The following is a 16,488-nucleotide window of genomic DNA, read 5'->3' on the forward strand; positions in this document are numbered from 1 at the left end:
GTAATCAAGGAAAATAACACAATTTCAAAGAAATGATTGTGCTCATTATTGTTGCTATAAGATGCTGAGAAGTGAGAGGAGAGCAGCTGTGCCCTCAGTCTAACTCAATAACCACCTCGGGACAGTTCGGAGTGTGTAACTGCCATGTAAAGCACCACATCAAATTCAACCAAACACAACGGGGTTTTACATATCAGGAGCGTTCAAAAGACTTAAAAAAAAGGCTTTTCCCTCCCTTTAAAACATGTGCTTTTAAAGTGTCTGTTTTAAATATATGTTGGGTGAGAAATTGAAATTGTCATAATAACAGTGGGTTTGACGAGGCGAAATGGCTTTTTGTCGTCCGAAGTATAGGCACTACTGCATCCTCTGGGAGTTTTCAAAGACAGCTCACTTATATAGGGCACTGTAGAGCTCAGTGGCTCTTTGTTCCCCTCTTGGCGATCCAATTGTCTGCCACCAATGATATCATTTCCTAATTTCCCCCCATTGTAGTGGATCTGTGGATTAGTTGGCTTTAATAGGAGTCCCCATCTTCTGAAGATTAGTCCAGCGCCTGATTGTAATGGCCTTTAGGGAGTGTTGGTATGTTTAAGTCCTCGAATCATTTGTAATACTCTGTATGAATGTGTAGCTATTTTTGAATCAAACGAACCAAATGTTATATTACATATTGCACAGACATGAACCTCATCTCAGTTGAAATTATTTACTGATTGTTTTGACCATTGAATTTCTTGATTAATCAATTAATGTTAAATCACATAAATTGCATACTATCTCTAACCAACAGCGCAACCTCAACAACCACATCTGCACGACAGAACAGTATGTAGAAAAACTTTTCGAGTGAGTATTAAAATCTTACAGCCAGCTTTATCAGCCACTCATTCCTGAAATAACATCCTCAGCTCTATAATCTCTCTGTGTTAAAGTGTTCCTCTTCACTGAACTGAGTCAGTTTTCACTCCAGCCATGCAGGGCATCATTTAGGGGCAGCAGCAAGTCCGATGACCCACCCATGGCCACATTTACCCTTGTCACAACTACGCAGACTGGCATTCTACAAGAACCTTGTTTCTCTGAATCATGTATTGACAAGATTGCGTCTCCCTTGGGCCTCCATTAGTGTGTTGACACACAGGGACAGTGGTGGGCCTTTCACGCCTGTGTGCACAGGCAGCCAGTCTCCGGGGCCAAACAGCTTTCCGCATTTTTATGGCTGGATTCACCACTGGAAAGTGATCTTTCCCGGGGCTCTGGAGACAATGGAGAGGGTGAAGTGGTACCACAGAGGGCCCCTCTGCTCAGCATGAGACATTTAACTCAGCCAAAGGGTGCTAATTCTGAGCGATGGCGCTCAGCATTTCTCCACCAGTCAATCGCCTGTTTGACTTGCTTGTCTTCCAGTCACACAAGTATGGCTCCTATAGCACGTACAAGCCCAGATATTTAGTTACCCGTACGTTACAATAAGTCTGCCAAGTATACAACCACTGTGGTAGCTATCGTTACATTTTGTAGTACAGCAGAAGTGCTTTACTCTGAAGAGGTAACAGAATCTGATTCACAGCACAGTCACTGCCCCTGGCATGCTGGAGTCAGACACAGCCACAAAATATGTGGGATGTCATTGTAAGCACTAAGGGTACACTGAGTGAAATTCAGCCACCGTGAGAGGGCAACTGGATGCAGTTTGCAAAGAAGCACTATTTAATAGCCTCATTGTGGGACATTGGATTAAAGATTCGTCAAAAGATTCAGGTATCTTGGTGAAGGCAAAGATCCTGGATTTTACAGCGTAGCGCTTCCATGTTTTGTTGTCATATTGGTTGTATCCAGTCAGCTAGCAAATTAAAATGTCTATGTGTAACCAGGGAACTTTGATGTTGAATTATACAGGTGGGCGATATGACGATCTACTCTGAGAAATAACCGTATGTAAATTTGTCCATCAGGGTAATGTTGCAAGACACTGAACAGGCGCTTTATGGATTTTTATGACTTTTTTTATGATCAGTGTGATGATGTACGCAATTACTTTGACTCAGGTTTTTTAATTAGTTGAATTAGCCAAAATAGACGATTGTTTCCAATTAATATATCTATTAACAGGCACATACCATCGTTTTATCCATACCACAGAGCTGTGTGTTACAGTCAGCTTGATATAACTAGAATATAGAAAAGATTTCAACAGTAAGATCGACTCCAGTTTGGGCCCACTTATTGTCAAAGTCAAACAGAAAAACCAGAGCGTATGTCAAGCTGACATTATTCAATGTAGAAGTGACTTAATCAGCACTGGAAATAGATAGTTTCCTCTTACTTACAGTGAAGCTTGAATTTACTCAAAAAGATCCTGCTGCTTTTCCCTTTTCTAGCTCACTCTAATTGGTGTTGCCTCGGACTTCACAGCAGCAATCTTATCACTCCGTGCCCTGTTGGCACATGTGCAGGTTACTGGTGTTGCCTTGTCAAATAATGGAGCCTCTTTGAGCTTTGGAATTGAGCCAGCAGTGGATACTAACACAATGCAGCTTTTTGGTTTGTAGCCATCTGTCAAAGTACTGTACAGTCCTATCTGCTGCCTCTGCTCGTCTGAAAGTAGGAAATTTGGAGAGGCTTTCTGCAGGAGCTTCTACACTAGACTTATTGATACATATCAAATTCCACTCCACATCCGATGTATAGTCTTTATATTACCTGGATGTTAATTTACTCAATTATGCAGCACGGAAAGAGGCTCTCACTATGCAGAGACTCGTCTGTCATTGTGGCAGTGATCAGCAGGTTTGTACCTGAGACTCTGAGGACGGATACATAGCAGAGCCCCTGTCCACAGATGTCAGTCAACCTTTTTAGTTTTGTTGGTTCTTCTCTTTTAGCAAACATTACATACAAAATACTTCATTACAAGTGGATATTTGGATTCTGGATATTTTTTTCGTATCCTTATTTGCATTCCCCACACCTCCTATGAAACAAGACATAAACTCTTAACTCCATTATGCTCTTCTGAAGCCACTTATTAAACACACCAGACTAGACGGCGTGCCTGTCATCACCTCTCCGGTCAACGCTGGTTGTAGGCTCGTAGACGAGGTGACCGATTTGGACAAGCTAGTCTCACGTTAGACTAACCTGAGGTGACACAGGAGGAGTGAATCTCAGCAACAAAGTTCTCCACACCGACGAAGCCCTGAGGCCGGTTCCTCACTGCAGCCCAAGTGATGATTCTGAAGTGCAGAACAATCCTTCGCAGGTATCCAAACGCATCATACAAAACAAAATGGTTCGTCCTGTATGTTACATATATACAGTAAATGTCTACTGCTGGGAAAAGTAATTCACTTTTCTGTTCTAATTATAAAAATGCAATATTTTTAACATGTAGCTGTGAATCTATTAGATCTGTCAGATGTACAGGTAAAATGACAAAGGGGCCATTCCCAGCTGATGTTTTCTCCTGTGATTTCACATTCAATCAGCCCACTTGACAAAAATAGGAGAGGCTGCGGCTGGGAAATATCCCTCTTCAGTAATAATAGAAAAAAGATGAAGAATTCAGAAGGGAAATTACAATTGACAGTAAAATGATAACTGTGTCTGAGTGAATTCTTTCCCTTCCCAGAAACCATTTTTCTTCTTGCCCTCTGTCTCATGCAGTCCTAAAGATCTGACGGCAGCAGTTGAAGGAGATACATTATGCTTAAACCAGCTGTGTTGTTTGTGTCAGCAGATTCTGTAAGCAGAAGCAAAAAAGGACAGTTTTGCAAGTAAACCCTTAAATGAGATAAACGGGGAGAAAACTGAGAGTCCTAAAAGTGCAGATAAAAGTCTTACTTGAGGAGCCCGTCAGAGTTCATCAGCGTACAGGCACAGGGGGATTTGTGAGATGAAACCAGTGGGTGTGTACCTCACAGAGAGGGGTCTCGCATTATCAGCACAGTATCACTTGTTATAACCATACCCAAGCAGAAGGTGCTGTGGTAGTGGAACAATTAGACACGGTGGGTGTCCATGCATTTTCGAGATGGAGGACTTGAAAAGAAAGGGCCAGTGGTGGAGACTGCCTGGTAAGCTCCAGCTGCCTTCTCTGGAGGGGGAGTTAGCTTTGGCAAAGTGGATGAGGATACAGCTCAGGGAACTAGTTGCTGCTTTGTTTTAAAAAGCCCATGGCTGAGACACACTATAAACATTATAGCCTGAGACCAATTAGTAGACTATGTAGTGCAGCTTTTAAGTTCTCCAAATGAACCTGCTTGGGAATAGTTCTTGTTAAGGTCTAATGTTCTGAAGAGCCATTTATGAAATGGATAAAAAACACTGAAGGCTCAGAGGCACGAAAAGCTGCCCCTGCCAAGAAATCCAATAGTGCACTGCTTATAGCTACTGCGCTGATAGACAACAGACATTAGTCAGTGTGTGAATGGGTCTTTGCCAGCAAGTCTCATACAATGTGTTATGCCTTTGGGCAAAATCTAGATATAGTTATGATAATATTGCATACTGTAAGACTGCCCCGTTTTGGTGTAACGCATAGGTTAACAGTGCATGCGTGAGAGTAAATGTCTGGTCTGAAGGGGGTAATACAGTCTGAATTAGCGACACTGATTCATCACCCGGCAGCCTCTCACTGCACTGGGGGAGACCAGACTGGCGCATCACCACCAGAGCTGTGCAAATGCCAAAAAATGAAGCATTGTTTATATGCTAATCCCAAGCATGACACCAATTGTGCTGCTCATTTTGTTTGGGAGGTATTTGTCACACTTTTTTAGAAAGAAAACCCAACTGTTGTGCAGAGGGGAACAACTCCAAGCTCCCAAAAATATAGGCTACTAACCGAAGATATGGCTAGGAAAAGATCAACTTAAGATGATATGCCTGTTTTTTTTTTCACTCTCACTTAAAACCTAGCTCTGCTTGGAAACATTTCCTACACAGGGTATATTTTGAAATAGTTGTACCCATAATGCTCAGCTGTATTTGAAGCTGAGAGATGTGACAGAAAAGCTATTAGAACTAGGCTGGCAACGAAATCCATCACTGGTGGGCTGAAGAACTAATGACTCAGAAATCCTCATCGAGAAACATATTAATTTCCCTGTGCCTGCAGGAAGGCACAGAATCATTTAGGCACTTGTCACAAACAACTCTCCATCAAACGCACATCTCCTCACACTTTTCAGGTGGCGAGGGTTCATCCTTTGTGTGACCCTGCAGTAATTTATGTCTTTTATGGACAGCACTGAATGCAGAATGACACAAAGTATACTTGCAGGCTTGAGTCCTCTAAAGACTGACAACCTTATTCAGTTTATCAAAGAAAGAGCTTTACACCCCTAGTGGCGCCACCATGAGGTTTCCATTTCTAACTATTGGCCAACTATTGAGAGCAAAAGTAATCAATTACTTGTGGGCTTGCACTTTGTGTTAAATGCTAATTAGTAAGCATTATCATGCCAACTAGCTACAATAATGAACATGGAAAATAGTATGCTGACGTAAGTATGTTACTGTAGCATGTTAGCAGGCGTAAGTGCAGCCTAATGGAGTTGTTAGCATGGCTGCAGACTCTTGCTCTTGTTTTTAAACATGTGTAACTGTTTAGCTTGACATAGCTTTGCAATATGCCTGTATTTTAATGTGTCTGGAAACAGCAGAAATAGAGCAGTTGGAAATGCTAGCCTTAAAAATATTTTCAAGTACAGTAGCTCTGAGACATTTTGCTGCTGCTACTAAAGTAACACATTGAGCGTATGGTGTTTTTCAGCTTTTCCTTACATGACTTAATGACAGTTTCACTGTTTTCACCTTTTTTGTCTCTTGATAAGCATAAGCATTCTTCTTATGATAAAACATTAGCTGACAAAGCCCTTCACCAAAGTCATGTACTGTAAGGGCATTGTATTTCAAATCCGCTTATCACATATTGGATAAATCAAATGGTACCAAATTATAAGTGTATTTCAAGCATGAGAAATAGCACTAGAAGATACAGTAGAAGATAACCATATAGCAAAGCTGTGAATTGATTGTTCTCTGCTTTTATTTGTGTACAAAATCACAAAAACATTGGTCGTGAGTCGTGACATTGCTGATTTGTTAAGAGCCATGCCAGCGGTGTCAAGCAGGGTTACAGCTCAATATATCAATTATGAATCCTATTTGCAAGGTCTGGAGGAGATGCTTTGGCATTTAGCTGAATAGAACATTCCTCTCCCATGAATTCTTCTTTTAATCATTAAATGCCAACTCACATTTCACCCTTTCAAACTATCTAACATTGAGAAGCTTTAAAAGCAATTATCCATATCACTCTATCCAGAGTTTGCTTTCTGCTTTTCATATTCTCTCGATTCCACACATTTCTGGGGCAAATCCTCACACATTCTCATCGTGTTTTGATGGCCCACTTTTTTCGCTCACTGGGACTCAACTGCAAATGGTTTCTTTGCTTCACAGCATCGTTGTGTATACACTCTATATGACTGCATCACATCATATCTTGTATGAAATAACTAATTGCCAAAAAAAGGAAATGTATATTCTTTGTAAATTAAATTGTGTTTTTCTTTGCACTATATGTTCCCTCAGCCGTCACTCTGACATTGTGTCTTTACTCTGCAGATTCAATGATTGATGATTTAAAATAGTCTGTGTGAAGCATTTTAATCACTCTTGAGATATTCTGTCACTGTCTATTACATGTCCTGTGTCTCCTTGGACTGCCCGGGGCTGTATATAAGTTAATAAGCCCGTTTAAGAGCTGCCATTGAGCCGCTAATAAGACACCAAGTGTCCGACCATGTGCAGATCAATTGGTTCCACACCTTAGGGAGATAAGTCATTTTCTTCAGAGCTTGTGAAGTATTTGGCTTCACCATTTCTCTAAGATATCTGGGCCCAGTTTATTCTATAATATGATGTGAGATGAGGATTGAGACACTCCCACTGACCAGTGGAGCTCACTTAGGCATAATGTTGGTTATTTCCTCTCTGGATTCATACACCGTCCTCCTCAGGTGATGAGTGTGATAACTGCTGGCTTCATGTGGCGCAGTGCCTGAGGACGTTTTCTATTAAAGACACTTAACTCTTTCAGTTCCGTCTCACTCAGGTTTTTTCTCTCCACCCCATTAGGCACTGTAGAGCTCATGAATGCATTTCATTATAGCAGTCTTGTGCTGACAATTGAATGATTTTGGCCATGTGTTTCAAAAACGCAGATTTCGTGTCATACACCGACGGCTGGTTGAGGATTATAAAAAGATCATCTGGTGCTTGTCAGTGCTCGTCTGTTAAAAGCAGTGTACCTTGGCCTATTTCCTTAGTTGTCGACACTCACCTGTATCATGAGTTCCTGCTGTGTCTGTCATTGTTGTGACATATTCAAGCAGCACTTTCTCCCCTTATTTTTCACAATTTAACACATTTACACTGAATGAATTCCTGATGATCCTCAGCAGCTTTAGTAGCATTAATTGATTTCTTTTCCTTTTTTATTAAACAAAGTGACAACTAGGGCCTAATATTGCTGTAGCCTCCATTAAATTATTATAGTAAAATAGTCCAAAATACATATTGCTCTGACACATGCTGTGCTGCAGAATTTTGATAGTAAATAAATAACTGTTAATTGTATTGTGTAAAGAACAAATTAATTCATTTGAAGTTGTGAAGAGCGTTTCAGCTTGTAACCTTGGAGAGACGGACAGTATTTTGTGGTTTACTGTATAGAGAGCTTCATATTGATCATGAAGGCTGGTGGTGGGTGTAGTTTTGTGTGCTCTCGGCCCCCGCTGAAGTGGCAGGGTCATGACTTGATCTCTCCGCAGCTCAAAGAAGAGACAGAATCAGCGCAATCACTCGCTCCTCCTGGGACAAAAGAAAGCAATCTGCTTATGAAACCAAAGAAAGCGCCTCAGGGCTCTTGGTACCTTTAGCCTGACACACACACACACACACACACAGAAAATCACACACACACATCCAGTCCTGAGTCCCCCACAGTCATTGACATCGTGTTTCCACCCCTCTCACTATAAAGTGATACAATCTTTTATTAATGGTCTGTGCTCCTGAGTTGACATGGAGACCATTTTAATGATTAATTTGAAAGGAAAGTGCCCATTGCACTCTGGGGGCTCTTTAGGAAATAGGAAAACCAATGTGTTGTTCTCAGTTACAGGCATGTCAGTAAGATCTCTTTAATTCTTTTGTGCCTTTTTGAGACGTCTGTCAATTTTGTTTCAGGAAGCTTGTGTTGTGGAGTCAGTGTTGTTCACAGACTGATCCAGCCACACATTGTTCACAATATTTTGATTAATTGGTTACAAACTGTTTTAGGCACGCATAAAGATCGATTACTAAATACATTTTTTTTTAAATCTAAAAAAAGTTATACATTCAGCATTTTATCTATTCTGCATCTTCAACATTGGTTCAACAAATTACATGAAAGTCCATAAAGTGAATGTGTTTGATATCAGGCTAAAAGAGCAAACGGTAACACAATAGGTTCTGTTGTGTTTGTTTTTATAGACCAAGACTTTATGATGAAACGTGGTTTCAGATGAGCTCTGTGTAAAGATCAATTAATAATGATTGTGATTGTGAGCCAATTTTTTTAGGAGTTATTGGTTGATGGCTAAGGCAGTGGTTCCCATCCTAACCTGACAAAGCCTGATTCCTGGGTTGAAAAAAACATTCACGAGCAAATGTCATGCTGGAGGAAGATAAACAGCAGACAGATTTGTCTGGCAGTCAAGCAGGTGTTCGTAGTAATGGCTTGTAACTGATCCGAAAATCATTTATTAATGCATTAAAGTGCTTTTGCTCACAAAGGCTTAAAAGAGGGATTCGGTAAGCAACCAGAAAAGAGCAAAAATGAGCTTTTGGCTCTTAGCTGAAACCTTGGTTTATCAATTCACATCACATTTGCCTTTGATTTGGAGCTCAGTTTGGATTGTCTCTCCAGAAGTAAAATAAAATCCTGATGTGATATGCAGTTTCAGATTTTTTTTTGTTTCAATATTTTCCGTAAAACAGGGACATTTTTCACAGGCAGTCTTCCACTGAACAGTAACAGTAGTTACATTTGCATATTCCCAATTTACTCCATCTTTTCTTCAAAGTTTAACATTTTTGTAATCAGGTATCAGAAGGAAGCCACTCCTGCTTACTGTAGGACAAACCAGAGGTGTCAGAGGGGTTTGCAACAAATACAACGCAGCAGGACTGAATGTTGTATGGGGATATACTGTATATACCTGGTTGTTTGACAACTCTTTCCATCACAGGTCAGACTAATAAAACCCTTTAGTAAATCTGCTGAGGCTCCTGTTGGGCTAGATTGAGATGCCAGCCCATGCGAGGAAATGGTTCATTAGTATTAATTAGACATTTCAGGACATCCTTTCTCTCCTGCAAATCACCTCGATCTTGTAATTAGAAAGGCTGGTGGGGGGGATAATGCAGCTGTGCTCGATATGGGGCAGGGACTGAGGTATAGGGGCACCGGGGAGCAAGAAAATGGGGAGGGGGAGGGCGGATGGTGGGAATGCTGTTGAATACTAACAAACTTGCTCTTTCCTTGCAACAAAGGAGCAGATGTCCTTTCTGACTCAGTGTGTCCTCTCCAGACAGACCCATTTTTAATTTGTGTTTGGCTTTGTTGCTCCCCACAGCTCCCTATCGCTGGGTGATTAGAACAGTCACATTTTACACTGTTATATGCCCCTTTTGGGTTTTAAGAGCAGAAAACTAGAAAATCTTCATCTTAATTAAAATTCTACAGGATTTGCGAATTATTTTATGTGTATGTATAAATCAATAAAATGGCTTTTTTTTTTTTTAATGCAGCTTGGGAAATTGAGTTTTATTGTTTATTGTTTTTACATTTCTTTTATTTCTTAAACTTTAAAAAAAGAAGATAAACTTTAGCTTTATTTATGATTATATATGTGGTCCCTCTGAAATACTTCCTACTGCCACAAAGTACTTTGCTTCTCCATTTTTATCATGGCTCTGTAAGTTAGCAGGCACATCAGATTGGTTAGCCATGTTACTGCAAGAGTACAATCTCAAAGTGACAGTGGTGAGCACCCATGAAGCCCCTCGGTCTGGCTGCAGAAAGGTCAGTTAGCTCCAGTAGCAAAGCTCCTATTGGCATTTGGTCACAAGAGTCATGGCAGTTAAGCGACGAGCCCGGCATCGACAGGCCATTGTCCTAATGAAGTGCCTGTTATCTGCAGCCTGAGTAATGATATGAGGCGGAGTGCTGCCACTGACACTTCTACTGCCGTCACAGGGCAAATAAGCACAGGAACAGCGCTGTCCAACCTTGACCTCAGCCGACCTCCTCATGAGTCATGATGAGGGCCGAGCCAGTGGCCATCAGACTGCAACCCACATGTGATTTAGATATGGACACTGGATATTGCCTTTAGTATTACAGTAAATGTAAAAAAAAAAAAGATAAAACAGTTTATCATTTAAGATATTACTATAAATACCATGAGCAGCTGCATAAGAAGTTGAGTAAAACAGTCTAAAATGAAAATAATTTTTTTTAGAAAATCTCATCAAAGAAGCCAAATGTCTGTTGCCACTATTTGTTACTTCTTTAATTTAATTTTAGTTATTTATTTAAAAAGGACAATGTACATTAATAACATCAGCTCTTTTCTCTTTTTAAGGAAGAGAAAAGAAGAAGCCCAACGTAAATGTACCGGAGTTAGCAAGTAGCTAATTTTCACCCGCTGTCCTCTGGCAGTTTACATAGAAAAGATTTCATTACAATTACAAGACACAGGTATAACAAGACAGACATAGAATCAGACACAATATTGACAGATGAAGTAAAACAGACAGTACAATAAAGTACTTCTTCTTTTACCTCTGTTTTGGTCTCCACCAGGCTCCAAGGAAAACATCTACCCACCTAAATGCTTAATGCTCCTCCTCGCCAGTTAGCTCACTGATGTTGTCTGTTTGCTGTGTCTGTCACTTATTACTCTGCCTGGCTCACTGCAGTAACACTCATAATGTATTTATGCAAATTATATCTGCATCCCTCATAGGTGTACAACACTATTCCAAAGGGAGCAGAGCAAGTCTTAATTTGTTTCTGTCCTGTCATCTTTAGCAAGAGTGAATATTATGGGATGTTTTCAACGGTATCATGTGTCGCTGTTGGATTACTTTAAAGTCTGCTCCAGTCCGATCCAAATTTTCCAGTTTGAGTTAGGATGTTAAGCAATGTTGCACAGACTACAGTGTTGTGAATAGGGAGGAGGCTTTCAGATATGTATTTGACACAGTGAGGATGCCCAGGCTTCTCTCTGTGCTGCAATATACACGGATGTTTCTTCAAGTGGAGCTTCCTCGTCAGGTTCAGACTGCAGAGAATTAGCAAAACCTCAGTCAGATCTCGGCATATTAAATCCATCCTCTCTTTGAGCTCTTCTTTTAGCTTTGGATGGGGTTTATTCCAGACACCTCAGATGGCTCTGGCTGTGTATTAATATTGGATGAATCTGAGATATCTGTGGCAGGGTTTAAAATAAAGAAATCTGAAGTATATTCTGCCAGCAGGAATTATTTGTCATGTTGAAACTCGGGATGGTGCCTTTTCTTTGTTGAATTTTTTCTTGTCCACAAACATGAATTGTGTTGCTGACAAGCTTGGTGAATTTTTTGTTTTTCTTCTCTTCCGTTGCAGCGGGACGCAAAGGGACAGTATCTGTTTGACCTCATCTGTCACCACCTCAATTTGCTGGAGAAAGACTATTTTGGCATCAGATATGTGGATCCAGACAAACAGCGGGTAAGTGTGTGAGTGAGTGCATGTGTGTTGGTGTGAGCTAAACTGTGTTTCTGAGTGCATGCTTATGTGCATTATCATTTTCAGATAATAAGTACAAAGAAATTCTTTCAAGGGAGCCTTTTAAGAAAAAAAATCATAGTACACCACATCATGCAGCCAGAAGGATTCACAAGCACTGAACTGAGTCATCACTGTGTGTGTGTGTTGAGGACTATAATGCACCACAGTTACAAGTTTCTAATTTGTGTGTGTTTTATGGGGCATTCTTCACACCATTCCTGTGAATCGGTAAATTTGTCTTGGCTTAAAGGAATACCGCAATATACACCATAAAGATTAAAAGGAGTCATTAAACCACACAATTATCTCTAATACCAAAAATGTTGCTTTTGCATTTTGCTCTTTTTGCATCAATTAAACAAAGGCGATGTAGCGTGTTAAGGCTTGTCGTTTCCCCCGGCTTCCAGTCAATGCTAAACTAAGCAAACCACTTCCTGGCTCCAACTCTGTATTACAAATGCTGTGTCTCAAATGGGATATTTCATTCAGTACTCAGTCAGTGTTCACAGTATACCCACTAATGTAGGATGTGGATTTCAACTGGATAGTGTTGTACCAAATCAGAGAGTCCCAGTGTGCACGATCACAACGGTGACTGCACCTGCCTGTTGGCTGTTATGCTCATTTGACTATAACATGAACCTTTTATGCACCATTCATGCTGCTGTGCCCTCCTTCCCGAATAACCATTTTGAAAATATGCTGGGGGTTCCTCCCCTTTTACTACAAAGCCAAGATGGCGACCATTGAGGGTGACAGGTCCCCATGAGGGTGTTCCCTCAATGTTTTAACCATTTTGAGTGCACTGCCATTCTTGTCAGTGTGAACACACTAAAGACGTCAAAGCAACAAGTGTGAGTATATATTGAGACATAGCAGCAGACATGAGTTTTGATTGTCTCATTTAATTCTAAGCAGAAAAGTGAAGAAAGTTGTTTCCAATACTGTTGAACTGTTTTTAACTTTTAACAAACAGAAATAGGCTCTGAAAGTAGAGCGTGGTACATAATAAAAAATCAGGCAGTTCCCACTGGTGTTTGAAGAAAAGTTAATGTAAGCCACGCTTTGAAATTAAAATTACAATAGTGAGTCGGAAATGGTCTTGTTATATCCACTGCATCCAGTATTTTAAAAGTAGAAGTGGCTGAATGTGAACCCAATATGACTCCATATAGATCAGATTGTGTTGCTTTTTGTCAATATAAAAACGACAGGCTTGGCTATATTTTAAAAATGGATTGTGTTTGACTTCAGTTGAAGACTGGGAGTGAGGCTGTGGACCAGAGTGAATAGTTGTGTCTCCTTTTCGCGCCGCCTTTCGGAGTGAGGGTTGTTCCATCAGGCTCCTCTGCTGAGAGGCATGTTATTGCACTGCTTGATTCATGAAGTATTCACATGTTTGCACTGCAGATCATGTTGTCCTGCAGACGAGAGCCAAGTCCTGCTGATGCTGCATTTCCTATGCTGTCACTCCTGACTATTTCAGTGGTTGTTGCTGTGGGTGGGTCGGGTTGATGTGAAGGTAGTCCTGAAGAAAGATGGAGAGAGGATCTGCTCACAGAGAGAATGAAGAATCTGAATCAGGCTGTACTCTGTGACTCTGTGAGGCTTACGTACCTACCTACCACCAGCAAAACGAGTTCACTGTTCAGTCAAAACCTGGTGTCTAATCAGCCTCCGTGCTCTGTCTCTAGAGAGCTCCACAGAGCTGTTTGAATATTCACCTGAAGCCTTTGAAGATTTCACACAGAGAAAACCCTGAAAATTCTTTATTTTCAGCGCAGCCTTGTCATATTGCAGTGAAGGAACAGTGCCATTGTAACACCACGTGCAGCACAAACAGGTTTCCATCAATTGTCAAGTGTCAGTTGAATAATTTGATGTGTGGGTTACTCTGACATGTAATTACTTGCATTTTTCTGCTTTTCTTTCTAATGCAGCACTGGTTGGAGTTCACAAAATCCATTGCAAAGCAAATGAAATGTAAGTACACTGATCTCATGTATATTTTTATTTAATCTTTAATTTAAATCATTCAACCTCAACATGAGGTCTACACTCATAATGGTAATACTATATTTATTTGAGTCCATATAATATACAAGGGAGTGGAGAGCATTAATAGCTAATTAATCATGCAAGTGATCTATCCAATTTTCAAAATTAATATGCTGAAAATGTTTGCTTAATCAAAAATGTTCAGGTAGTTGGGGGCGCCGACTGGCGCGCTGGGTTGAGCGGGCGCCCCATGTGTTGAGGCTATGGTCCTCGTGCAGGCGGCCCCGGTTCGAATCCCGCATCAGACGGCCCTTTCCTGCGTGTCATTCCCCCTCTCTCTGCCTCCCCGTTTCCTGTCTCTCTCGACTGTGCTGTCAAATAAAGGCATGAAAAAGCCAAAAATATATACTTAAAAAAAAAAAAAATGTTCAGGTAGTTGTACATGTGTGCCTCTGATTTATGCTACTTAATATTGTTTTTCAGTTCAATTAAATGTATTTAACACCCTATCAAGACAGACAAGTTGCTGCCTAAATAAGCTTTAAGATGTACAAACTAACAGACATCAGAATAACATTTGACCATATCTCAGTGTAAAAAAAGAGTCCTGCTGTCCCCTTCAGTCTCCTGTTGAGTGTCTGATCTCTTACTATGAAAGGTTTTCCGTCCGTGTCTTAAATGTTTGGTGTCTGTTTCCTGCAGCTCAGCCTCCGTTCACCATGTGTCTGCGAGTCAAGTTCTACCCTCCTGAACCTGCTGCCCTGAAAGAGGAAATTACACGGTATGACCTCCTGTTGTAGTTCAAAGATAAGGCGATAATGGTTCTATTTTTTTTTCTCTACAGGTATCTTACTTTTGTCTCAGCATAAAACTAAAACATTAAGGAAGACAGTTACTTTCATGGGGAGAATGCTATCGTTTGACAAACCTGTGAAAAGCAGCTACGCTTGATGTTTTTTTTTCTCTGCCGTACAGTTTGTGCTCCAGAATTGTTCGGCAGTGCAAACGTCTCTTTCTAAAACATTATTCATGGGCTTTCATAATTAAAATGCTTGAGTACTTGAAACATTATGATAAATATTACACAGAACACAGTTTGCAAGAGGAAGCAGGGGACTGTAAAAACCATCGCCAGTAGCAAAGTCTCCAAAAGTTAATGGGTAGAAGATCAACAACAACAACAACATGCTACTGTGTTTAAATACTCACATTTTTCTTTTCCCATCTCAGTTCTTGGAATAATTTCTCGTTATTTTAGAGAAAAGCAAATGTAATACTAAAAGTGAAGAGTGGTGAGTGTACACTGCCTCCAGATACTGCTGAGAGCAGCCGGCTGATGAATGAGTGCATGTATAGTTTACTGATGCATTCATCACTGACCACGGGGGACGAGGAGTCTCCTCGCTCTCTCTGAGGTGTAATGAGATGAAATGCACGCCACATGTAGGATGTACATAGTGAACAGGGCGGACAGAGGAGATTGAGGGCAAAGGGTGCTGATTGAGAGTGGGAAGGGAAAGGAGGAAGAATGAAAGGCTGGGGGAGTCGGGTGGGTGGGGGAGTGATATATGAGGAGAGTGGAGAGGGCAGAGCTTGGTGTTGGCAACAGAAAGGAGGGTAAATAATCACAGTCACATATGGGGCTCATTCAGTGTTTGGCCCCCTCCTGTTCTATTGGGAAGGGACAGTATGTTGTATATGCTGTAAATGCTGTATAAAAAAACATAGAAATACTGCAGGTATCATGTATTATTATTATTATTATTATTATTATTATTATTATCATTATTGTGTCTGATCATTTACATACTATAGAAATAACAGAGGTTTTACTAATAACATGTCTTAATGGAAAACAGTTCCAATGCACCAATTTACCAATGTGTGTAAAAATGTTTTCTGGTCTTGTGTCGTTTCTACTGTTTAAATGCTCTTTTCAAAACTAATGGTCTGACTCAACTGCTGATGTGTTTTGGTGCACCACAACAGAGCATATTACATGTATGACAGTGTGTATGCAATCCACTCACTGTAGTAGTGAGAAGATCCACAAGAAAAAAAAAAGTAATATGAAAATAGGGGAGAATTTGTGTTAACATAATGTCAATGTGCCAGGGTTTGGGAAAACGAACAGCACAGGAAATTAAAGCAGCTTCTTTAATTCATGTCTCCACACACACAGGAAGTGCTATTAACCTTAGAGGGAATGGTTTTATTTCCTATTCAATACTAGGAGGACATGATTTCCAACGACCCCACTGACATGGTGACCTCACCTTACCTCTAATAATTAGAGTGATAACAATAATGATAATGATGGTAATCATTATCATCAGCTTCCTGCTGTTTGCTTCAGATGTTGTCTCAGAGTAAATCTCATGCTTCCGGAGCCGATTGGTCGGGTGAGTCTGAAACGAGGCTGGAGGCTTTAAGAGCAGCACAGCGTCGGTAGCAGCGTCTCCCTCGGGGCCCTGCTTACCCTTTTTTCCCCAAAACAAAACCCTCATTTCTGTTAAATCAAAAAGAAATATTCAAACCACCCGTGGGGAACCTGAACCCAACAGCCTTTGAGGTTTGTCAGGTTTGTTGTTTTG

At 40.6% G+C, this 16,488-nt stretch overlaps 1 protein-coding gene across 2 annotated transcripts in view; it reads left to right on the forward strand.

Annotated features, from left to right (window-relative positions):
• Window positions 1-16,488, forward strand: part of frmd5a (FERM domain containing 5a) — a gene marked incomplete at its 5' end in the record, with an annotated part of 60,669 nt that overhangs the window by 34,526 nt on the left and 9,655 nt on the right. The window contains 3 exons of one of the 2 annotated variants that reach the window (XM_083973348.1): window positions 11,732-11,836; window positions 13,837-13,879; window positions 14,597-14,675. In XM_083973348.1, coding sequence (XP_083829474.1) covers window positions 11,732-11,836; window positions 13,837-13,879; window positions 14,597-14,675 — 227 coding nt within the window. The remainder of the gene's footprint in view (window positions 1-11,731; window positions 11,837-13,836; window positions 13,880-14,596; window positions 14,676-16,488) is intronic. The other variant, XM_083973349.1, reaches the window with a different exon arrangement.

This window comes from Trachurus trachurus, assembly GCF_905171665.1.
Source record: "Trachurus trachurus genome assembly, chromosome: 6".
Classification (NCBI taxonomy): Eukaryota; Metazoa; Chordata; class Actinopteri; order Carangiformes; family Carangidae; genus Trachurus; species Trachurus trachurus.